Raw genomic sequence first — 25565 nt, 5'->3', positions numbered from 1 at the left:
ATCATAATCGAGTATTTGCAAAACTATGAACTTTTTATCTTGACTAAAATTTGCTACTGCTTGGAATCTGTTCTATTTATTTTTCTTTGTAATGTTTGCTTGTACTTTTTTTTAAAAATCAATTTACAGAAGAAGACATTTTGAATAAGAGCCTTGATGCAAAAGAACCACCGTCTGACTTGACAAGATGAAGACATACCTATTTAATATAACTATGATGCACTTAAACTGAAGCTATGCCACAGGATAGAAACTGAATTATAACTTAAATACATGTTGGAAGTGTAACACTGTTTTTCAGAGTTTTAAAAAAATTCCAAATGCCTTTTAGCCTTCTTTAGTATTTTTAGGTAAGGAAAGTATGTTTGGATTTTTTCTCTTTGTAGGTATATGAGATTGAAATGTGAAGTATTTGGAAAACAAACATCAAGCAATGGGAAGCCATTTTGATTTCTTGAGTAATCTTGTAAGCATTAAGTGAATGACAAAGTAGTAGTGTAACTAATTTCTTATGTTATAACTTCAGTCAATTAATATAAGAATGAGTAGTTTTTGTTGTATGTTCACTAAGTGGTTAATATAATAGCCATTGAATATACTAATCTTTCATCTTAGAGAACTATACAACTTTTATTGTTTCTTTATGGAACATTCTGGCTAACCAGAAAAACTGAGAAAAGTAGTACCTTGGGATGTGTAGTCAAGATGACAAATTTTAAGACTGGAAAAGCTCTAAACAGGCTTAATGATTATTCAAGTAGAATGATCCTGAGAAGTGATGTTTGGTGCAATAAAGTGCATGTGATGATTAAGTGAAGACTGGGGCAGAATGATTTAAAAAAAGGAAAAAGATGGAAGAAGATGAGTAGACACTTGTAAGGAACACTGTCAAACTATAAATCCATTCAGTGGGTTGTATAACATATTTAGTCTAATTTAGACTTTGATAATTTAACTTAATCCTACTTTTATATTTTAACAAAAATATAAATTAAAATTTTCATTAGTCTGTTTTATTGTTGTTGGGTTATTTTGTACTCTCTGTTGAGAGAAAGGAATAAGGAATAACCATCAAAATTCCTCAGTCCCTACAGAATAGCCCCACAATAACTTGAGAAAACTGAACTTGGAGTTAAATAACTTGTCACACTTGTAGTCTCCTGCCTCACTCCTTCAGGTGCCCTGCCTAGGAAAAGACTTGGGTCTAGCATCCAAGTGAACACATACTATTATTGCCCTCTGTGAACCAGGAGGAATGGAACAGGCACTGGAAGGGTGATAGTACCTACAATACCCTTTGTAGTCCCCATCTCACAACCATCAAAATCTTGTCCACTAGCCCCCAAAAAACTGGCAAGGAAAGAAGGTGGAGGGGAAATTTATGGAAGTAGGTGGCTTAATAGTTCATCTCTCTTCATTTATCTTAGACTGTCTTTCTCTAAGTTGTTTATCCTGTCCCAGTGTGAAGGCTCATCTTTTTGTGAGAAAAGACAAAAGGAAGCACATGTAACTACCTTCTTTGCAATGGAAAAGGAGAAGAAAAATATCTTCTAAGTTGCTGTTTTCTTTTATTAGTTAATAAAACAAATCAGGGACTATGCAGGTCTATGGGGAAACCTTTAGTCTGCTTTAAGAAAACTCGGTATCTGAAAATCTTAACTTAGCATGTAACGCTATCATATCAGCATCTGGAAGTGCCAAGCCCATTGCTAGACACTTAATGTGTATTATTTCATTTAATTATATTTCAAATGTGCTTCCTTAGTAATTCTTAAGCTCAAGAAAGAGTTTGAGAACTGCTGCTAGGAAATAGAGATTCACATTTAACCCTGTGGTACTTTTAAGAAGCAGGTATGTTGTTACATATATACTTCGGTAGAGATTGTTAACTATCGATAGGGAAGCTCAAGTTCGCCACTCAAGTCTGAGAAACCCTTAATTACTGAGAATCAAACAAGCAGAATGTCTGTAGACATTTTGGATTTGTAAAAATCACGTTGTTGAGTTATACCTGTGATAGGCTGAAAGTTTTTGGCATTCTTTCCTGTTCTTCATATGCCAGTACCATAAACAAAAAATATCTCAGATCTGTCACTTTCTTCTCCTAAACCAAAGTGATTGCAGCTTTTTGCCTGCAGCCTTTTCCCTATCCAATATCTCCTGCAGAGTTACCTTTTGATCTTAAGAACTGTGTTGATTGGGTCACTTCCTTGCCTAAAATTCCACCAATGGTTCATTGTTAATTCTAAAACAGAGTTCAAATTTAAAGGCATGTAAGTTCCCCTATAGCAGATTTCTTCTATTCCCCCTTCCGCTGTAATCTCCCATTTTTTTTTTACTGAAATGCTTCAGTGAGCATGGGTCTTTAGAGGTCATGGTTTACAATTTTTCTGAAGCAGGAATACCTTGCCTTCCTCTACTGGTTCACCACAATTACAGCTCTCTTTTAAGCCTCAGAAAAAATGTCACTTCCACCTTGAAGTCTTAATCCACGCTTTTTATATCCATGTGCCTGTTCCTTCTCTGAAATCTCCTATGGTTTATCTTAACTTTTTATTCATTTTATGTCCCACTAATTGATTTTATTATATATTTTTTATGGTTGCATGTGGTTTCTCTAGTTATAGCAATATATACATACATACATAAATACATACACACCTATGTAAATGTGTGTCGGGAGTATGTATTCACACATAGATACCCCAAGGCCATGTGTCATCTTTATCAATTATTTAAGTTTTGGAATTGTTTAGTTTGCCTCTTATATCATGGAATAAATGGTAAAGAGAGCTAATTCATTACTGTAAGTGGATTTCTCATTACATTCATATCAGACATTATATAGAATGTACTGTTTTGTTCACTGTAAGATACAAAGGTGTATAAACTGACTTCTACATCAGCTTGAAACCTGAGATAATGTTAAAATGTTCTAGTTATTTTAAATGTTTAAAGAGAACCACCATATAATGTTGCTAAACATGAAAAATGTCATCAAGTGGAATAAAGAATAGTTGAAGTTAACATTTGGGGGAAATTGAACTGAAAACAAAAATACGAGTATTTTGAAACCTTTTCTTTACCATGAGTTTCTTGACTGTGAAGTCAAATTTATCTAAAGGAAAAACAGGAATTCTGGAGACCTGTGTAAAAGCAGACTATTATCTTCCTACTGTGAGTGTACTAAAATTAAAATACGTTTAATGATGTTTTCCTCAATGTAGAAGTTTTGAAGTAAATGTTTCTTTTATGTTGCAGATATATAGTTGCTCTAGAGATCACCTTTTTGTTTAAGCACTGTGAATAGCAAGTCCGCATCCTAAGTTGAAAATATTTGAGAATCCTCTATGGGAGTCTTTGTAAATATTTTAAATACTGTTGTTTTCAATAAATACTTTATACTATCTGGCTCTGGAATTTCCTGTATAATATCAAAAAGAACTATGCCCCTGCAAACCTTAAGATGATCACATATAAAGGTATATTAATAACCTAATCAACAAATTTGAGAGGTTCAGTGATTCAGGTAAACATATTTTGTTACTTCCATTTTAATTACTAGATTTACTGTACATACTATTTTAAAATGAATTTTTAAAGTAATATCTATACTGTCACGTTTCTCATATGGAGTCTTTACACTAATGTATTGCCAATGGCCCTAATTAGGTAATTTTTATAAATTACACCTGCATAGCTTCTTACTCTTCATAAGTAGTGTCATCCACATCTGCTGCTAGAAAGGGTTTAATAAATATTAAATAATTTTATAAACCCTTAGAAATTCTAAAGCCCTATCACTTATATTTACTGTCCATACAAAGATAGCACTTCGGGTGTAAAATGAGAGGCTTAGAGTTGATCACAGGTCTCTTGGCTCTAAAATACTTAGCTTTCTTTTCAAACAATTTATAAGGCAGCTATTGCTGGAACTGGAATGGGACATTTTCGACCTGTTTGCCCATTTTACTACACATTGCCAATCCAAATTAGGAACCTCAAAATCCTTTTTTTTTTTTTTTTTTTGAGACGGAGTCTCGCTCTGTCGCCCAGGCTGGAGTGCAGTGGCGCGATCTCGGCTCACTGCAATCTCTGCCTCCCGGGTTCACGCCATTCTCCTGCCTCAGCCTCCGGAGTAGCTGGGATTACAGGCGCCCGCCACCTCGCCCGGCTAGTTTTTTGTATTTTTTTTTTAGTAGAGACGGGGTTTCACCGTGTTAGCCAGAATGGTCTCGATCTCCTGACCTCGTGATCCGCCCGTCTCGGCCTCCCAAAGTGCTGGGATTACAGGCTTGAGCCACCGCGCCCGGCCAAAATCCTTTCTTAAAAGTAGGTGATCCAAGAATCTGGTTCAGTATTATCCAATTTCCAGAGAAATACAAATGGGAAAGTGATCTTGCCCAAAATGAGTGAAACTCTATTCCTTGAGGAAGATCACTTAGCTTCCTGGGCTTCAGCTTACTCAGTATATAAATTCGGAATTATATGAAGGAATAATACATATTTAAAAAGCTAGGACCCATTAGTGCTGATCTGTGCAAGTTATAAGAACAAAAAAATTGCCGTGTGCAGTAGCTTACGACTGTAATCTCAGCACTTTGGGAGGCTAAGATGGGCGGATCACTTGAGGTTAGCAGTTTGAGACCAGCCTGGCCAACGTGGTGAAGCACTCATCTCTACTAAAAAATACCAAAAATTAGCTGGGCCTAGTGCTGCATGCCTACTTGGGAGGCTGAGGCAGGAAAATAGCTTGAACCTGGGAGGCGGAGGTTGCAGTGAGATCGCGCCATTGCACTCCAGCCTGGGCAACAGAGCAAGCCTCGTTTCAAAGAAACAACAACAACAACAAAACATAAAAAGCTATGACTCTTACAGTTAACTTTTCAACGGAAGTAATGGGGTGTAATGATGAGGAGAGTCAGTAGTCAGATTGCCTGGGTTTAGCTGTATGACCTTAATAAGGTCATAGCAATTTGCTCATTTGTTAAAATAGCGATCAAAGTAACTTACCACATAGGTTGTGAGGATTCAGTAAGATAAATGCACAAGTGCTTAAGAACACCTGACATTTAGTACGGGATCAAATACTCAAATAGGTTTCACATCCAGTAATTTGGGGAAGAATGGCTTAGTAGATGGTAATGGTAGTTAACACAGTACGCTATGTGCGCTATGCGCTAGGCACCGTTCCTAAATACCACGTTGAATTTAATCCTCTTAAATATCCTTTCAGGTGTTTTTTTTTTTTTTCTGTTTTTGAGATAGGGTCTTGCTTTGTCACCCAAGCTGGAGGGCAGTGACACAATTATGCCTCACTGCAACCTCTACCTCCTGGACTCAAGCAATCCTCTTTTCTCAGCCTCCCAAGTAGCTAGGACTGTAGGCACCCACCACTATGCCTAGTTAATGAAAAACAATTTTTTTTTGTAGAGACAGGGTCTCACTATGTTGCCCAGGCCGGTCTTGCACTCCTGGTCTCAGGTGATCCTCCCACTCAGCCTCCCAAAGTGCTAGAATTACAGGTGTGAGCCACCACCTCTGGCTATAAAGTAGTATTCTGACCCACATTTTACCAATGAGGAAACAAGTGTAGTGAAATTAAGTACTTGCTCATGTTCACAGAGCTAGTAAGTGAAGGGACCAGAATACTAACTCAGGTGTTCTAGCTTGAGTCCATAGCATAAGCACTTCTACAGCTGTTGCCAAACATCACTAAAATGCTGGGGGCTAAACTCACAATCAAATTTGCCAGTCAAGCAATACTTGTGGGCAGTCAGAATCTTTAGATTTACATATTAAGCACTTTCAAGTTATTTCAAATAAGGTTATGTTTTAAACTGCTAACACGTTTATTCATGAATGAAGCCAAGAAGAATTTATAAATGCATTTTAATACCTTGCTGATAAAATAGTAACATTCCATCTTTGCAATCTGATACGGAATACAGGAGATACTGGTAAAGGCTTTGATGTGCATATCTATTATAACCAGGTAATGAAAACACACACGAACCACCTACTTTAGTGTTACATCATACCAACTTCTCAGAAAGGCCAGCTTCAAAGCTCTACTGGGTAGCCGAGTAAATAGCGTCCAATGTTTAAAGACTGGGGAGCCGGGGAGAAAGATAAAAGGAGTAAGCAGCACACACTTCAAAGCCCACTTTTAAGCACACGACATTATGAATATTAAAAATAAAGGATGCAAACAAAAAAGGCAATTCAGCATTTTCAGAAAGAGCATTTGGCAATATTCAACGCATAAGGAGACTGTGCTTGGGGCCATCCACTCTCTCCAGCTTCTCAAAGTGTTTCCGGGCATTGCGAATGTTGATCAGAGTGGCCGCAGAAGGGATCGACGGGTCTGACATGACCACCATCACGTACGTGTTTGAGGTGAAGATGTCGATGAAAGCAGCGAAGTTGGAATTCCTAACTTCCATGCTCTGGAAGGAAGCGGCCAATTTACTGCAGCTCAGCTTGAACTGTTTGATGATGTTGCTGATCTTCTCAAACCGGTGGACGTCGCGCTGCTCTTTGCACTGGTAGTGGGAAATAACCAAGAACGTAGCTCTTTCGAACAGCAGAACTTCATCGGCCTCAATGATTTGGGCAAAATTCCTGAGGTTCATCTCCAGCTGCTGAACGTTGGGAATCAGCTGGTAGACGATGCTGGACCAGGCTTTGTAGAGCGTCTCATCCCAGATGGACGTTCGAAAACAAGCACACTCCAGCGGGCGAGACAGACGCCTCAGGTCTTCCTCTCGCTCTTTAAAAATCAGGTCGCGCTGATCCTCCTGAACCAGATCCATTTTGTGCACCAGGCAGAAGATTTTGGCGTCAGGAGAGTTCTGGAGGATGGCCTCCAGACACGACTGGTAATAATGCATGTCCTTTTCCAGTTCGCGGCTCTCCACGTCAAACACGTAAATCAAAACTTCCACGTTACGGAAAATATTGTCTCGCTGGCTGGTGAAGTAATTTTCCATGAAGGTGTCCTGACCGCCACAGTCCCACAGGTTCAGCACCAGGTTCCCCAGGAATCGGACGTGGGAGTGCTCCACGTCAATGGTGGCCCCCAGGCGCCGAGTGTCGCGAGCAATATAATTGGCGAAGATAATCGACCTCATGCTGGTCTTCCCCGACCCGCTCTTCCCCATCAGCAGCACCTTTTTCTTCATGGCTGTATTTGGCATCACCCGCCGGGGCCGCCGCGGACTAGGCCTGAGGGCGCGGCCTACACGCAGCGCCGAGGGAGGGGTCGGGGGCTGCCGGAGACTCGCAGGTGGTGCCTCGCTCCGCTCCGCCGCGCAGCTGGGCAGGCAGGAAAGGCGAGAGCCCGAACCTGGGGCTGGAGAGGCCGCAGCGGGGCTGACTCTTCCTCAGAGCGGAGCGCCTGCGGCTGTGGGTGGCAACGGCTTGGGAGACTCGCTTGCCTTCCGGAGAGAGAACCGCTGCGTCTCCGCCACCACCCACTTCCGGCGGCGATCTCGCGAGAGCTCCGTCGCTCCGCCGTTCCTGCCCGACGAGCTTTGAAAAGCTGCTGCTCTAATGAAACCCAACCGGGGCAGCGTAAGCCCTAAGATGGAAGGGAAGCCCAAGGACTCCGGTCTTTTGTTCTGTTGCAGCTGGGTTTGCGGTTGCTAGGGGTACGTGTATGGTTGGTAGGGGGAAATGCTGCCCTCTGGTGGCCAAAAAAAAGCCCCCAACCACCACCACTACCGCAACTGGCTTTAGGAGCGAGGTGTGCTGGGCGGGTTTCCGCAGGGGCAGCTGACTGATGAAGTGGTGAGAAAGCCTAACTTCCCAGTCCGCTTAGGCCTCCCCAGGTTCCCTGGCCCAGTGAGTACAGGGGCAGGGCAGATGGAGAATGTGCAGATGCGGAAAGTGAGACTTAGACAGGTTAAGCGATTGCCCGCCGCTGCGCAGCTAGCCGATAGCGAGTCCCTCCTGGGAGACATCCTGGCTTCCAGTTGGTGCTTTTAATTCCTTTCTTACATCTGCTTTTCCCGTAATCTCAGAGTTTAGAATTTATAATTAGAATTCCAAAGCTCGAGGAAACGATAATATGGAATCCCATGCATTAGTTCCATCTTCACAGTAACCCTGTGAATTAATAACCCTATTTTCAAGTGAGGGAATCAAAGGTTAGAGAGGTTAAGTTACTTGACCAAGTTACACAGATGCTAAATGATGAAATGGAATTTGGTTTTAGTCTGACTGCAGTCTATTTGCCTAACAATAGGCCACCCTGTGCCCCTCTAAAAGCATAATGTGATTCTGCTCTTGGTCTTCAAGTAGATGAGTGAATCAGTGTCCTCCAGTATCGTTCATACAGAATGAATGAGAGTCATCAGGATACTGAAGCCTCTATATCTACCTTAAAGTCCTTTTTTTTTTCTTTTGAGATGGAGTCTTGCTCTGTTGCCCAGGCTGGAGTGCAGTGGCGTGATCTCAGCTCATTGCAACCTCCGCCTCCTGGGTTCAAGCGATTCTTCTGCCTCAGCCCCCCAAATAGCTGGGATTATGGGCACCTGCCACCACTCCCGGCTAATTTTTGTATTTTTAGTAGTGATGGGGTTTCATCATGTTGGCTAGGCTGGTCTCGAACTCCTGACCTCAAGTGAGCCACCTGCCTCGGCCTCCCAAATTGCTGGGATTACAGGCATGAGCCACCATGCCTGGCCTAAAGCCCTTTTCAAAGTGTATACTGTACTGTACAAATTCAGGTATTCCATTCTTTCATTTATTAAAAAAATACTTCCTACTGTTAACATATGCAGTAGAAGAAGTTCAAAAATGGCCTTTGCTGTAGCTTATGGAAATCATAGAGTGAAATTCCATAATACAATATAGTATGTGGAAAATCTCCTCTCAGTGTATTCAATTTCATCTCCTTGGTGATGTCTCTTCTGGAGCCTTCTTATCTGATCGCCTTTCACCACCATTCTGGGGTTTCCCTTCCCCATTCTTTCGAGTTGAGTATTCTTTTTCCTGATTTCACATCTTCTCATTTTTGGCTCATTTGGTGGAACACATGATCCAATAGCTTCCAGATAAAAAGTATGAGGAGAGTAAAAATTTTAAGACATTGGATGTCTGAAATTTTCTTTGTTTTTACCCTCACACTTGATTGGTTGGACATAATTTTTCCTTAGAGTCTTGGAGGCATTGCTCTGTTGCTCCATCGTCTTTTAGCTGCCAGTAGTCTGATGCCTGCTTCTTGGCTTTGATCTATTCTTTCCTCTCTAAAAACATACTCAGAATTTCCTTATTCTAGTGTTCTGATATTTAATGATAATTGGCATTGTTGAGCTCAAATTTGCATTGTGCTGGACCCTCCAATGTGTCTTTTAATTTGGAAACCATGCCATTGAATTCTGAACAATGTTCTTGAATTGTTTGATGATATATTCCTCTATTCTCTCATGTGAATACTCCTAAGGTCTGGATATCACATTTTATGGCGTTTCCTCTAATGTATTCTTTCTTTTCTTTCTTTCTTTTTTTTTTTTTTGAGATGGAGTCTTGCTCTGTTGCCCAGGCTGGAGTGCAGTGGCGTGATCTCAGCTCATTGCAACCTCCGCCTCCTGGGTTCAAGCGATTCTTCTGCCTCAGCCCCCCAAATAGCTGGGATTATGGGCACCTGCCACCACTCCCGGCTAATTTTTGTATTTTTAGTAGTGATGGGGTTTCATCATGTTGGCTAGCTGGTCTCGAACTCCTGACCTCAAGTGAGCCACCTGCCTCGGCCTCCCAAATTGCTGGGATTACAGGCATGAGCCACCATGCCTGGCCTAAAGCCCTTTTCAAAGTGTATACTGTACTGTACAAATTCAGGTATTCCATTCTTTCATTTATTAAAAAAATACTTCCTACTGTTAACATATGCAGTAGAAGAAGTTCAAAAATGGCCTTTGCTGTAGCTTATGGAAATCATAGAGTGAAATTCCATAATACAATATAGTATGTGGAAAATCTCCTCTCAGTGTATTCAATTTCATCTCCTTGGTGATGTCTCTTCTGGAGCCTTCTTATCTGATCGCCTTTCACCACCATTCTGGGGTTTCCCTTCCCCATTCTTTCGAGTTGAGTATTCTTTTTCCTGATTTCACATCTTCTCATTTTTGGCTCATTTGGTGGAACACATGATCCAATAGCTTCCAGATAAAAAGTATGAGGAGAGTAAAAATTTTAAGACATTGGATGTCTGAAATTTTCTTTGTTTTTACCCTCACACTTGATTGGTTGGACATAATTTTTCCTTAGAGTCTTGGAGGCATTGCTCTGTTGCTCCATCGTCTTTTAGCTGCCAGTAGTCTGATGCCTGCTTCTTGGCTTTGATCTATTCTTTCCTCTCTAAAAACATACTCAGAATTTCCTTATTCTAGTGTTCTGATATTTAATGATAATTGGCATTGTTGAGCTCAAATTTGCATTGTGCTGGACCCTCCAATGTGTCTTTTAATTTGGAAACCATGCCATTGAATTCTGAACAATGTTCTTGAATTGTTTGATGATATATTTCCTCTATTCTCTCATGTGAATACTCCTAAGGTCTGGATATCACATTTTATGGCGTTTCCTCTAATGTATTCTTTCTTTTCTTTCTTTCTTTTTTTTTTTTTTGGAGACAGAGTCTCACTCTGTTGCCTAGGCTAGAGTGTAGTGGCACGATCTTGGCTCACTGCAATCTCCACCTCCTGGGTTCAAGAGATTCTCCTGCCTCAGCCTCCCAAGTAGCTGGGGCTACAGGCCTCCACCACCATGCCTGGCTAAGTTTTATATATTTTTTGTTTTTGTTTTTGTTTTGAGATGGAGTCTTGCTCAGTAGCCTAGGCTGGAGTGCAGTGGCACTATCTTGGCTTACTGCAATCTCCGCCTCCCAGGTTCAAGCCATTCTCCTGGCTCAGCCTCCCAAGTAACTGGGAATACAGAAGCCTGCCACCACGCCTGGCTAATTTTTGAATTTTAATAGAGATGGGGTTTTACCACGTTGGCCAGGCTAATCTCAAACTCCTGGTCTTAAGTGATCTGCCTGCCTCAGCTTCCCAAAGTGCTGATTACAGGCGTATGCCACTGCGTCTGGCCTTCTTTTCTTTCTAAAAAATTTTTTAAAATTTATTTTTAGAGACAGAGTCTTTCTCTGTCAACCAGGCTGGAGTGCACTGGTGACATCATAGCTCACTGCAGCCTCCATCTCCTCGGCTCAAGGGATCCTCACATGTCAGCCTCCCAAGTAGGTAGGATTATAGGCGTGTGCCACTATGCCTGTTTTTTTTTTTTTTTCTGAGACGAAGTTTTGCTCTTACTGCCCAGGCTCGAGTGCAATGGCATGATCTCAGCTCACCACAACCTCTGCCTGCCGGGTTCAAGTGATCCTTCTGCCTCAGCCTCCCAAGTAGCTGGGATTACAGGCATGTGCCACCTTGTCTGGCTAATTTTGTATTTTCAGTAGAGACAGGGTTTCTCCTTTCTCCATGTTGGTCAGGCTGGGCTTGAACTCCTGACCTCAGGTGATCCGCCTGCCTTGGCCTCCCAAAGTGCTAGGATTACAGGCATGAGCCACTGCACCTGGCCTGCCTAATTTTTAAATATTTTTTTGGTAAACCGTTCTTATTTTCTATTTCTGTCTTTTTGTTCTACTTTCCAGGAGATTTTTCTCATCTTAATTTTCCAACTCTTTGGAGTTTTAAATTTTAATATCATATTTTTAATTTCCACAGGCTGTTCTAATTGTTCTTTTTAAAAACATAAAATTATTTTCATGGATTAAATATCTTCTTTTATCTCTCTGAGGATAATAGTAACATTAATAAAAGTTTTTATCTAAAAGTTTTTATCCTGTTTAGTCTTGGTTTCTTCCAAGTTTCTTTTGTTTGTATGTTCTCTCTCTCTTTTTTTTTTTTTTTGAGACGGAGTTTCACTCTTGTTGCCCAGGCTGGAGTGCAATGGCACGATCTCAGCTCACCGCAACCTGCGCCTCCCACGATCAAGCGATTTTCCTGCCTCACCCTTCTCGAGTTGCTGGGATTACAGGCATGCGGCACCACACCCGGCTACTTTTGTATTTTTGGTAGAGATGGGGTTTCTCCACGTTAGTGAGCCACCGCGCCCGGCAGTAAAAGAAGTTCAAAAATGGCCTTTGCTGTAGTTTATGGAAATCATAGAGCATTTTCATGTTAGAAACTTTACTCATTTGTTCAGTGATCAGTGGTTGTCTGCTCCTATTTAAAGTTATTTTTTAAAACCCGTGGGTAGCACTGAAGACTATCAGGTTCATTGAAATGACTGGGCCATTTCTTTGAAGAAAGTCTTGCCGCCTGCCACCTTTAGACCTGTTCTCTTTGGCTGGTTAGATTCTCCCAGGATTCTTCTACTGGGATGGGGTGAGTATAAGCCTGTTAAATAGCATTCTGGTTACTAAGTGGGAGAAGAAAGCTAGGTTGCTAATATTCAGTTTATAGGCCAACTTAATCCTGTTTACAATATGGTACTCCAGTCCTCAGTGTCTCTGGTGTTTCTCTAGTCCAGAGACCCCCTGTTTTACTCTTTGCAGGGAATAAAAACTGCTAGTCTTAGATGAGAGACAGGCAATTGCCCAGCTATGTGAAATTGCGAGGGGATCTCTAAGTCTAATTGCATCTTAAAGGCTCTTCAAACAATCCCTCCTTTTTAGTGCAATCTCTGCTCTCACTGATGCTACCGACTCTTGAATCATTTGGAGGTTCTGTGGTAAAAATGTTGCTCCTTGTCTTTCCCTACTATTGGCTAAGGTTCAGTTTTCTTGAGTCAGCTAAGTCAGTTACCATTCTTGCTTGTGCATTCCTGCTTCCAAAAATTTTGATTTTATGATCTCTTACCCCATTTTTGTTCTTGCCATCTCATCCTATTTCTCTCATGTTTGTGGGATTCTGGAGAAAGATAATTGCATGTGTTCAGTCTGCTCGCTTACTTGGAAATAGGAGAGATCTTAATCTCAAATGCTCAAATGGAATAATAATAATTCGATAGTAAGTAATACCGAAAGGGAATTGAAAAGTTTTTTTGTTTTGAATTTTTGTGGGTACATAGTAGGTATATATATTTATGAGGTACATGAGATACTTTGATACAGGCATGCAATGCATAATAATCACATCATGGGTAAATGGGTATGCATCCCCTCAAGCATTTATCCTTTGTGTTGCAAACAATCCAATTATACTTTTTTTTTTTTTTTTAAGACAAACTCTCACTCCATTGCTCAGGCTGGAGTGCAATGGCGTGACACAGTGGAGCCTCTACCTCCCAGGTTCAAGTGATTCTCTTGCATCAGCCTCCCACGCAGCTGGTATTGCAGGCACCCGCCACCACGCCTGGCTAATTTTTGTATTTTTAGCAGAGACAGGGTTTCACCATGTTGGCCAGGCTGGTCTCGAACTCCCGATCTCAGGTGATCCGCCTGCCTCAGCTCCCAAAGTGCTGGGATTACAGGCATGAGTCACTGTGCCAGGCTCAGTTATACTCTTTTAGTTATTTTTGAATGTACAATGAAATTATTGACCATAATTACCCTGTTGTGCTATCAAATACTAGGTCTTTTTTGTTTTGTTTTGTTTTTGTTTTTTGTTTTTTTATTTGAGTCAGGGTCTTACTCTGTGGCCCAGACTGGAGTGCAGTGTTGTGATCACTGCTCACCGCAGCTTCCACCCCCTGGGCTCAAGCAATCCTTCCCACATCAGTGCCCCCGAGTAGCTGGGACTACAGTTACATACCACCATGCCTGGCTAATTTTTTTTTTTTTGAGACGGAGTCTCGCTTTGTCACCCAGGCTGGAGTGCAGTGGCATGATCTTGGCTCACTGCAAGCTCCGCCTCCCGGATTCACACCATCCTCCTGCCTCAGCCTCCCGAGTAGCTAAGACTACAGGCGCTGGCCACTACGCCCGGCTATTTTTTTGTATTTTTAGTAGAGACAGGGTTTCACTGTGTTCGCCAGGATGGTCTTGATCTCCTGACCTCGTGATCCACCTGCCTCGGTCTCCCAAAGTGCTGTGATTACAGGTGTGAGCCACCGTGCCTGGCCGCCTGGCTAATTTTTGTATTTTTTGTAGAGATGGGATCCCACTATGTTGCCCAGATTGCTCTTGAATTCCTGGGCTCAAGCCATCTGCCCGCCTTGGCCTCCCAAAGTGCTGTGATTACAGGTGTGAACCACCGTGCCTGGCCCCTACTAGGTCTTATTCATTCTTTCTAACTACTTTTTGTACTCGTTAACCATCCTCACTTCCCCCTTAACCCACCTGTTATCCTTCCCAGCCTCTGGTAACCATTCTTCTGCTCTCTGTGTCTGTGAGTTCAATTGTTTTAATTTTCTTTTTCTTTTTTTTTTTCCTGAGACGGAGACTCGCTCTATCGCCCAGGCTGGAGTGCAGTGGCCGGATCTCAGCTCACTGCAAGCTCCGCCTCCCGGGTTTACACCATTCTCCTGCCTCAGCCTCCGGAGTAGCTGGGACTACAGGCGCCTGCCACCTCGCCCGGCTAGTTTTTTGTATTTTTTAGTAGAGACGGGGTTTCACGGTGTTAGCCAGGATGGTCTCGATCTCCTGACCTCGTGATCCACCCGTCTCGGCCTCCCAAAGTGCTGGGATTACAGGCTTGAGCCACCGCACCCGGCCAATTGTTTTAATTTTCAACTCCCACAAATAAGTGAGAACATGTGAAGTTTGTCTTTCTGTGCCTGGCGTATTTCGCTTAACATAATGACCTCCAGTTCCATCCATGTTGTTGCAAATGACAGGATCTCATTCTTTTTTTGTGGCTGAATAGTGTATATGTACCGCATTTTCTTTTTTGGGGGGATAGAGTTTTGCTCTGTTGCTCAAGCTGGAGTGTAGTGATGCAGTCTTGGTTCACTGCAACCTCTGCCTCTCAGGCTCAAGTGATCCTCCCACCTCAGTCTCCTGAGTAGCTGGGACTACAGGTGTGCACCACCATGCCTGACTAATTTTTGTATTTTTTTGTAGAGACAGGGTTTTGCTATATTTCCCAGGCTGGTCTCAAACTCCTGGCTCAGGTGATCCTCCTGCCTTGGCCTCACAAAGTGCTGGTATTATAGGCTATAGCCACTGCACCTGGCCACATTTTTTTTTCTTTTTTTATGAGGCAGAGTTTTGCTCTTGTTGTACAGTCTGGAGTGCAGTGGCGCGATCTCAGCTCACCGCAACCACTGCCTCCTGGGTTCAAGAGATTCTCCTGCCTCAGCCTCCTGAGTAGCTGGATTAAAGGCATGCATCACCATGCCTGGCTAATTTTGTATTCTTAGTAGGGACGGGGTTTCTCCATGTTGGTCAGGCTGGTCTCCAACTCCCGACTTCAGGTGATCTGCCCACCTTGGCCTCCCAAAGTGCTGGGATTACAGGTGTGAGCCACCGCACCCGGCCCACATTTTCTTTATCCATTTATCTGTTGATAGACACTTAGGTTGCTTTCAAATTTTGGCTGTTGTGAACAGTGCTGCAACAAACACAGAAGTGCAGCTATCTCTTTGATACACTGATTCCCTTTCTTTTGGGTATATACCCAGCAGTGGGATTGCTGAATCATATGATAGTACCATTTTTAGTTTTTTAAGGAACTTCCAAAGTGTTCCCCATGGTGGTTGTAATAATTTACATTCCCACCAACAGTGTACAGGGGTTCCCTTTTCCCCCCATCCTCGCCAGCATTCGTTATTGCCCATCATTTGGATAAAAGTCATTTTAACTGGAGTGACATGATATCTCATTGTCATTTTGATTTGCATTTCTCTGATGATCCATGATTTTGAGCACCTTTTTATATGCCTGTTTGCCATTTATATGTCATCTTTTGAGAAATGTCTATTCAGATCTTTTGCCCATTAAAAAATTTAGATTATTAGATTTTTTTCCCATAGAGTTGTTTGAGCTCCTTATATTTTCTGATTAATTTTTTATCAGATGGGTAGTTTGCAAATATCTCCCATTTGGTGGGTTGTCTCTTTGATTTGTTGATTGTTTCTATTGCTGTGCAGAAGCTTTTTAACTTGATGTGATCCCATGTGTCCATTTTTGCTTTGGTTGCCTGTGCTTGTGGGGTATTACTCAAGAAATTTTTGTCCAGGCCAATGTCCTCAAGAGTTTTCCAATGTTTTCTTGTAATAGTTTCATGGTTTCAGGTCTTAGATTTAAGTCTTCAATCCATTTTGACTTTATTTTTGTATATGGCAAGAGATAGGAGTCTAGTTTCCTTCTTCTGCATATGGATATTCAGTTTTTCCAGCACTATTTATTGAAGAGACTGTTTTTACCCCATGCATGTTCTTGGCACCTGTGTCGAAATGAGTTAACTGTAGATGTATGGATTTGTTTCTGCATTTTCTTTTCTCTTCTGTTGGTCTGTGTGTCTGTTTTTATGCCAGTACCATGCTGTTTTGGTTACCATAACTCTGTAGTATAACTGGAGGTCAGGTAATGTGATTCCTCCAATTTTGTTCTTTTTGCTCAGGATAGCTTGCTATTCTCAATCTTTTGTGGTTTCATATACATTTTAGGATTGTTTTTTCTATTTCTGTGCAGAATGTTGTGGTACTTTCATAAGGATTTCATTAAATCTGTAGATTGCTTTGGGTAGTGTGGACATTTGAACAAAGTTGATTTTTCCAATCCATGTACATGGAATATTTTTCCACTTTTTCGTGTCCTCTTCAGTTTCTTTCATCGGTGTTTCATAGTTTTCATTGTAGAGATCTTTCACTTCCCTAGCTAAGTAAATTCCTAGGTATTTAATTTTTTTGGTGTCTGTTGTAAATGGGATTACTTTTTACATTTTTTTCAGATTGTTCACTGTTGGCATGTAGAAGTGCTCCTGATTTTGTAGGTTGATTTTGTATCATGCAATGTTACTGAATTTGTTGATCAATTCTAATGGTTTTTTGGTGGAGCCTTTAGGTTTTTCCAAATATAAGAACATATCATCTGCAAACAAGGATAATTTGACTTTTTTTCTTTTCCAATTTGGATGCCCTTTATTCTGAAATGGATGTTTTGCAAGATTTTTTTTTAAATGCTTTATTGAGGTATAATTTTAATTCTAGAAAATTCATTTATTTTATGTAAGTTTATAGTTCTGTTACCACCACTCAATTTTAGAGTATTTCCACCATCCCCAAAAGTTCCCTTGTCCCTGTTTGCATTTGATCTCTGCTGGTAGATCTACCCTGAGACCCAGGCAACTGCTGGTCTGCTTTCTGTCTGTATAGATTTACCTTCTCAAGAAACTTCATATAAGTGGAATCATATAATATATAGTTTTATGGCCTCTTTCTTTCTCTCTCTTTTTTCTCTTTTTTTTGGAGAAAGAATCTCACTCGGTTGCCCAGGCTGGAGTGCAGTGGCGTCATCTTGCTCACTGCAACCTTTGTCTCCTGGGTTCAAGTGATTCTTATGCCTCAGCCTCCCAGGTAGCTAGGATTGCAGGTGTGTGCCAATATGCTTGGCTAAAGTTTTGTATTTTTAGTAGAGGCAGGGTTTTGTAATGTTAGCCAGGCTGGTCTCAAACTCCTGGCCTCAAGTGATCCACATGCCTCAGCCTCCCAGAGCCACTGTGCTCAGCCCTTTTTCTTTTTAAAAAAATTTTCTAACATCTTTAATCAAATTTCACCCATGCTAAATGAGTTGTATTAGGTGCTTGACTTCCCCAAATGCTCATGTCTTGGGAGGGTATCAGTATTTGAAATCCTAAACCATTAGTTTGCTATTTCTTAACAAAAATTTTTGAAAAGCATGTAAACTTTACCCTTATCTTTTGGATTACAATGGTTAAGTACAAAAACAATTCATTTAGCATAATTCAAATTATACATAAAAGCACCTGCAATTTTTTTTTAAATAAAAGATTCACAGTGCACAGCACCTTGGAACATATAAGGTTGGAATATAACATTTAAAAAATGAATTCCAGGCCAGGCGCGGTGGCTCACACCTGTAATCCCAGCACTTTGGGAGGCTGAGGCGGGCAGATCACCTGAGGTCAGGAGTTCAAGACCAGCCTGGCCAACATGGTGAAACCTGTCTCTACTAAGAATACAAAAATTAGCTGGGTATGGTGGCAGGCACCTGTAATCCCAGCTACTTGGGAGGCTGAGGCAGGAGAATCACTTGAACCTGGGAGGCGGAGGTTGCAATGAGCTGAGATGGCACCATCGCACTCCAGACTGGGGGCCAAGAGCAAGACTTCGTCTCAAAAAAAAAAGTGACTTCCACGACATGCATCTCTTTCAAAGACAAAAAACGTAACAAAGCCAACCAACTACTCGTTTCATCTAGGTTCTTAAAATGCAGCACGCAGTAGAAGTAAATTATTGCATATTCAGCATACTCCTTTATCACTTGATTTCTTCAAACCATACTAAAAGTTCTCAAAGGAGAAATCCAGTTCTCTAAGCATGGCCTTTCTCAAGGTAACCTGAACACTGAGAAACTAATAAGGGACTAAACTTTGAGGTACTAAGTACAGTAGATGTACATAAAACAGGTACATCCAACTTAAATATTTTCTGCATAGCTAAATCACATCATACACATAAAGTTTAACTCATGTCTTTTAACATTTTTTTAACCTCAAACTTTGAGGAGAGCTAAAAGCCTAGAGTTATCATAATCACATCCCAACAATACCCTTATTTTGTTCCACAGTACATTAAATAAAGTAGCACACCAGCAATAACATTTAACCACAGTTGGTTTTTCAGTATTAAAACCACCTTGTATTCTTGGGATAAACCCCTCTTGGTCATGGTATTTAATCCTTTTTATATGTTGCTAGTTTCAGTTTGCTAATATTTTCTTTTCTTTTTTTTTCTTTTGAGGCAAGGTCTTGCTCTGTTGCCCAGGCTGGAGTGCAGTGGTGTGATCTCACCACTTTAAACAATGTTCTGTAAAGAGTTGCTTTTCAGATGGTATACAGCAATAAGTTTGGGGTTGGGTGAGTTATAAGGCCACAGAATAAAAATTGTGCAGCACCACTACGTATTAATTTTATTAAAAAATTTTAGGGAAAATATTAAAGATGTCCATATTAAGAAGTAAATGAAAATTTTAAGATAAAATACTGTTTATAGTGGTCTCAAAGATATTCAACTTACCCATTTTATTTTTATTTTTTTAAAGGCTGTGCCTCACTCTGCTCCCTCACAGGGGCTGACGGCACATACATAGCCATTTCTTCTTGTTCTTTGTCCTTTTCTTGGATGGAAAAGTTTGAGACCACAGTGAGTCTGAACCCCAGATCTAGTACTCATTGAATGAGTTTACCTCCTGGCTTCAGTGTTCTGATTTGTAATATGGGCATGATAGATTTATGTCAGTTGTAAGAGATAGATGAGGGAGCTTATAGAAAGTACCCAGAAAGGTTTGATGTAACTTGATAGCAAGTTACAGTAAATAGTTCCTAGGGGAGAAAATTTTGATACCAGGATTTTGGAGGTTTAGATGGTGTATTAGTCAATTTTCACACTGCTGATAAAGACATACCTGAGACTTGGAAGGAAAAGAGGTTTAATTGGACTTACAGTTCCACACGGCTGGGGAGGCCTCAGAATAATGGCAGGAGATGAAAGGCACTTCTTACATGGCGACAGCAAGAGAAAAAAATGAGGAAGATGCAAAAGCGGAAACCCCCAAAAAATCCATCAGATCTTGTGAGACTTGCTCACTACCGTGAGAACAGTATAGGGTAATCTGCTGCCGTGATTGAAATTATCTCCCACTGGGTCCCTCCCACAACATGTGGGAATTATGGGAGTACAATTCAAGATGAGATTTGGGTGGGGACACAGAGCCAAACCACGTGATTTCACCCCTGGTCCCTCCAAATCTCATGTCCTCACATTTCACAAACAATCATGCCTTCCCAACAGTACCCCCAAAGTCTTAACCCAAAAGTCCACAGTCCAAAACCTCATCTGAGACAAGGCAAGTCCCTTCCACCTATGAACCTGTAAAATCACAAGCAAGCTAGTTACTTCCTAGATACAATGGGGTATAGGCATTGGGTAAATACAGCTGTTCCGAATAGGAGAAATTGGCCAAAACAGGGGTTACAGGCCCCATGCAAGTCTGAAATCCAGCAGGGTAGTCAAATCTTAAAGCTCCAAAATGATCTCCTTTGACTCCATGTCTCACATCCAGGTCACGCTGAAGCAAGAGGTGAATTCCCATGGTCTTGGACAGCTCCTCCCCTGTGACTTTGCAGGGTACAGCCTCCCTTCTGGATGCTTTCTTGGGCTGGTGATGAGTGTCTGTGGCTTTACTAGGCACACAGTGCAAGCTGTCGGTGGATCTACCATTTTGGGGTCTGGAGGATGGTGGCCCTCTTCTCACAGCTCCACTAGGTGGTGCCCCAGTAGGGACATTTCCCTTACACATTGCCCTAGCAGAGGGTTCTCCAGAGTCCCACCCCTGCAGCAAACTTCTGCCTGGACATCCAGGCATTTCCAAACATCCTCTGAAATCTAGGCGGAGATTCCCAAACCTCAGTTCTTGACTTCTGTGCACTCACAGGCTCAACACCATGCAGAAGCTGCCAAGGCTTGGGGCTTGCATCCTCTGAAGCCATAGCCCAAGCTCTATGTTGGCCCCTTTCAGCCATGGCTGGAGCAGCTGGGATGGAAGGCACCAAGTCCCTAGGCTGCACACAGCACGGGGACCCTGGTCCCGGCCCATGAAATAATTTTCTAGGCCTGTGGGCCTGTGGTGGGAGGGGCTGCTGTGAAGATCTCTGACATCCCCAGGAGACATTTTCCCTATTGTCTTGGGGATTAACACTTGGCTTCTCATCACTTATGCAAATTTCTGCAGCCAGCTTCAATTTCTCCTCAGAAAATAGGTTTTTCTTTTCTTTTTTTCTTTTTTTTTGAGATGGAGTCTCGCTCTGTCGCCCGGGCTGGAGTGCAGTGGCCAGATCTCAGCTCACTGCAAGCTCCGCCTCCCGGGTTTACGCCATTCTCCTGCCTCAGCCTCCCGGGTAGCTGGGACTACAGGCGCCTGCCACCTCCCCCGGCTAGTTTTTTTGTATTTTTTAGTAGAGACGAGGTTTCACCGTGTTAGCCAGGATGGTCTTGATCTCCTGACCTCGTGATCCGCCCGTCTCGGCCTCCCAAAGTGCTGGGATTACAGGCTTGAGCCACCGCGCTCGGCCCTTTTTTTCTTATACTTTAAGTTCTGGGGTACATGTGCAGAACATGCAGGTTTGTTGCATAGGTATACATGTGCCATGGTGGTTTGCTGCACCCATCAACCCGTCATCTACATTAGGTATTTCTCCTAATGCTATCCTTCCCCCAGCCCCCCACCCCTCCGACAGGCCCCTGTGTGTGATGTTCCTCTCTCTGTGTCCATGTGTTCTCATTGTTCAACTCCTACTTATGAGTGAGAACATGTGGTGTTTGGTTTTCTGTTCTTGTGTTAGTTTGCTGAGAAGGTTTTTCTTTTCTATTGCATTGTCAGGATGCAAAATTTCCAAACTTTTATGCTCTGAATGCCTTTAACAGCACCCAAGTCACCTGTTAAATGCTTTGCTGCTTAGAAATTTCTTCTGCCAGATACCCTAAATCATCTCCCTCAAGTTCAAACTTCCATAGATCTCTAGGCCAGGGGCAAAATGCCACCAGTCTCTTTGCTAAAACATAACAAGAGTTACCTTGGATCCCATTCCCAACAAGTTCCTCATCTCTGTCTGAGACCACCTCAGCCTGGACTTTATTGTCCATATTGCTATCAGCATTTTGGGTAAAGCCATTCAGCAAGTCTCTAGGAAGTTCTAAACTTTCTCACATTTTCCTGTCTTCTTCAGAGCCCTCCAAACTGTTCCAACCTCTGCCTATTACCCAGTTCCAAAGTTGCTTCCTCATTTTTGGGTATCTTTTCAGCAGCACCGCACTCTGCTGGTACCAATTTACTGCATTAGTCCATTTTCACGCTGCTGATAAAGACATATCTGAGACTGGGAAGAAAAAGAGGTTTAATTGGACTTACAGTTCCACATGGCTAGGGAGGCCTCAGAATCATGGTGGGAGGCGAAAGACCCTTCTTACATGGTGGGTGGCAAGAGAGAAAAATGAAGATAAAACCATCAGATCTCATGGAGACTTCTTCTCTACCATAAGAACAGTATGGGGGAAACCGCCCCCATGATTCAAACTATCTCCCACTGGGTCCTTCCCACAACATGTGGGAATTATAGGCGTAATTCAAGATTAGATTTGGGTGGGGACACAGAACTAAACCATATTAGATGGGTCAGGGTAAGGTTGGCTGGATGTAACAAAAAATGGATAGTAAGTGTAATTAGGTGAGGGGAGGCTGTCCCGACTGTCTAGCACTGCATCTTTGGATATATCGTTGAGGCTTTTATCCACACCATTTTCATCTTTCTAGATCTCTACCCTCTATTGACGGCATGGATGGGGGAAGTAGGGAGTACCGTGATTGTTGACAAGGTGGCCACCCACAAGGGCAGTTTGAATGGCAGGGAGAATGAACAGGCATTCTTCTGCTGAAAGACTTATGGATAATGATTAGGCAGCCATCAAGAGAAGGCTGGTGTCCAGCACTGTATTTCCTCTGTAAGGACTTTGTGATGTTCTCTGTCAATGGCGATGGATGGCATGCAGGCTTTGCTTTGACTTCCAATAGCTCCCACCTGTTTTTTGTCTGGCCAGGTTTCCATTCTCCCCTTTAAAGTTCTGACTTCCTACTGGGAAGGCAAGGAGCAGCTTCCCAACCCACTGTTCTTAAGAATGATCAATAAGCTTTGCTCCTGTCTGAATCTACCTTGTTGACGTTCTATACCTGGGGTTGGAACACTCTTTCTCTGTAAAAAGTCAGATAGTGAATATTTTAGCTTTTGTGGGCCGAGAGGCAAAATCAGGAATGTTTACACAAATTTTTTGAAAAAATTCAAAACTTGATTTACAGACACTGAAATTTGAATTTCAGGTAAGTTTCATATGTCATGTAATATTATTTTAATTTTTTCAACCATTAAAAAATATGAAAACCATTCTTAGCTCAATGGCCAGATAGAGTCAAGTGGCCAACCTGCAGACAATAGTTTGCTGACCTCTATTCCAGAGCCTAATATTGAAGAAAAAAACCTAAAAACCAAAAAAAAAAAAAAAAAAAAACCCAAAAAACCCCACAAAACCCTCAGAATATTAAGTGTCTTGCAGTCCAAGATGCCTCTGACTGACTCATTCACTAAAATGAATGGAAGGAGTTAGGAAGCATAGGAAAGAAAAACAAGCATAAAGATTGTCAATACAGTTCCCATTTCCCATAAGCAGGAAATCAAAATGGTTTAAGTCCAAACAACTGGCCAGAGCAGTGTCTTTTGAACTTGCTTCATGACCAGAATCACCTGGCTTCTTGTTGAAGCTAGATTCCTGGACTAGAGGTTTTGATGCAGGGGAGACTTCTGGTTGGGGGTGTGCTCTCGGGACCAGGTAAGCTGAAGAAACACTATTTCAGGGGGTGTAAAGGAATCTCAAAAGCTGTGGTTCTTAAAGTGTGGTCCCTGGCCCAGCAGAACCAGCATTACTTGAGAGCTTGTAAGAAATGGAAGTCCGGCCGGGCGCGGTGGCTCAAGCCTGTAATCCCAGCACTTTGGGAGGCCCAGACGGGCGGATCACGAGGTCAGGAGATCGAGACCATCCTGGCTAACACGGTGAAACCCCGTCTCTACTAAAAAAATACAAAAAATTAGCCGGGCGAGATGGCGGGCGCCTGTAGTCCCAGCTACTCGGGAGGCTGAGGCGAGAGAATGGCGTAAACCCGGGAGGCGGAGCTTGCAGTGAGCTGAGATCCGGCCACTGCACTCCAGCCTGGGCGACAGAGCGAGACTCCGTCTCAAAAAAAAAAAAAAAAAAAAAAAAAAGAAATGGAAGTCCATGGCCTACCCTAGAAACACTGAATCAGAAACTATGGGGGTGGGGTCTGGCAATCTGGTTTTCATCAAGCCAGGTGGTCCTGATGCGCACTAAAATGTGAGCGCCTCCGCTTCCAGGCATCATTGCCAGCACCTGGAGACGTGATTGAGCACCCACCTGAGCAGAGAGGGCCTGGGCTCTCTTAAACCGCTGTGTTCTCAAGAGCGCAGGTCTGTGGGTGAGAGCAATTCTAACAGACATCTGAAGCCAAAGGCTTAGGTTTCCACAGGAAGATCTGGAAACCCTATTCAAGGCAAGCCTTTTGGAAGTCAAGGGCTGTATTCCCCTAAGAGGGGGCACCATGGATCCTAGAGACAGCAAATGCCACCCAAGGTGATGGTGAGGGAGTTTTCAGCTTTTCTGCACGTGTGACCATTTACTGCACCAGGAGCTTTCTAGTGACTTCCACCTTTTCCAGGTTTCTCCAAGGTCCACCCGGGAACCCCCGTCCTGGGCCTGCCAGTGAGTTGCTGGGAGCTTCCCGACCTCACAAGCGGCTCTTGTGATGTAATTGTCATCTGAGGTGTGCCCCTCCTGGTCCTGGCAACATCACAGAGGCTACCTGGGCACGGACCCCGCAGCTTCCTGGGGCCCAGTCAGTAGCTCCAGGTGCCTGAGTCTGGGCTGCGGAGGCCGGGGCGGTGGCATGTAGGGTGAGGTCTCCCTGGCTGCTCCCTCGTGCTAGGCCAGCTCCAGGAGGGCAACAGACGACAGGATATTGCAAAAGGGCCACTTAAATTTTCCTTCGAGTAAACAGAACATCTGCCAAGGCCCTCGTGCCTGGGCGTGCCCCAAGCCAGGTGGTTGGGGTCCAGGAGTCGGCTGCGGCTGGCGATGCTCTGAGGGGACGTCAGGGCCTCAGGATGGCTGCTATGAAGACGAAGTGCATCTGTGAACTGTGCTCCTGCGGGTAAGGTGGCCGTGCTCAGGGCAAGGCTGGGGGAGCCTGGGCTTTCAGACTCCCGAGGAAGGGAAGCCTCCCCCAGCTGCTTCATCAGGCGGCATCACGGTGGGTTCGTTCACTTGTCACGTTTTTTAGGCCACAATTTTGTCAACTAGCATTGTGCCCGCAGACGCACATCAGTTCTGGCAAATGTGGCTGTTTTCAGGCCTTCTGTGCCGCTTCACTTCAGAACTGCAGGAAGGCTGAAATGGGCGTGGCCGCGCAGGCTGTACTCCCTTCCCTGAAGCCCAGAAAGTGTCAGCCAAGGAGGGAGAACACCTGGCCCAGTGGGACCAGTCTTGCTCCTTTTGGGAAAGTGATAGGATGGGAGGAGAATTCCTGTAGTGTATCTGAATTTCTCATTCAGAGAGATTGTTACTTTGTCGAAGAAGTATAAGGTATTAGTAAAACTTGTTTCCACATTGTGTAGAGTTGAATGAGAATAATGAAAACATTACTTTCACAGTCGCCTGGCCTGGCCAGGTCTCTTTTCTCACCTTTAAGGAGCATGTCTGGGTGGAAGCACAGTAAAGGTGGTCCTGGGGGAAATCATGGGCTTTAGTCAGAGTCCCACGGGCTGGCTGGTCTGCTGTCTCTCACATGATCTCTTAGATGTTCCTTCTACCTGCTT

The 25565-nt window shown here is 42.9% G+C and overlaps 3 protein-coding genes across 9 annotated transcripts in view; 2 read left to right on the top strand and 1 right to left on the bottom strand.

Moving 5' to 3' along the window:
* The window catches only part of HAUS6 (HAUS augmin like complex subunit 6), a 56206-nt gene extending 52799 nt beyond the window's left edge, over window positions 1-3407 (top strand). For 2 of the 5 annotated variants that reach the window (XM_033237430.1, XM_033237433.1), the window contains one exon: window positions 130-3407. In XM_033237430.1, coding sequence (XP_033093321.1) covers window positions 130-191 — 62 coding nt within the window. In that variant the 3' untranslated portion in view covers window positions 192-3407. The remainder of the gene's footprint in view (window positions 1-129) is intronic. The other 3 variants (XR_004443493.1, XM_033237432.1, XM_033237431.1) reach the window with 3 other exon arrangements.
* Window positions 3408-5833: 2426 nt separating this feature from the next.
* On the bottom strand, window positions 5834-7481 carry RRAGA (Ras related GTP binding A). Its single transcript, XM_033237429.1, has one exon. It carries the CDS (start codon window positions 7197-7199, stop codon window positions 6258-6260), a length of 942 nt encoding a protein of 313 aa, XP_033093320.1. The 5' UTR covers window positions 7200-7481; the 3' UTR covers window positions 5834-6257.
* The window catches only part of SAXO1 (stabilizer of axonemal microtubules 1), a 133425-nt gene continuing 115213 nt past the window's right edge, over window positions 7354-25565 (top strand). Inside the window, exon 1 of one of the 3 annotated variants that reach the window (XM_033237427.1) lies at window positions 7354-7652. Coding sequence is in view for 2 of the 3 variants with exons in the window: in XM_033237428.1 (XP_033093319.1) it covers window positions 24855-24901 (47 nt within the window). In the remaining variant the exon portion in view is untranslated. Of the gene's footprint in view, window positions 7653-23981; window positions 24902-25565 lie in introns of those variants that run through there. The other 2 variants (XM_033237428.1, XM_033237426.1) reach the window with 2 other exon arrangements.

Source organism: Trachypithecus francoisi, unplaced genomic scaffold, assembly GCF_009764315.1.
Source record: "Trachypithecus francoisi isolate TF-2019V2 unplaced genomic scaffold, Tfra_2.0 Lachesis_group16, whole genome shotgun sequence".
In the NCBI taxonomy this organism is placed as follows: domain Eukaryota; kingdom Metazoa; phylum Chordata; class Mammalia; order Primates; family Cercopithecidae; genus Trachypithecus; species Trachypithecus francoisi.
Note: the sequence above shows the minus strand (reverse complement) of the source record. Positions and strands in the feature narration are given on the sequence as shown.

Coding starts and splice junctions, on each gene's coding strand:
- RRAGA (XM_033237429.1), bottom strand. CDS start 7,199: ATGCCAAATACAGCCATGAAGAAAAAGGTGCTGCTGATGGGGAAGAGC.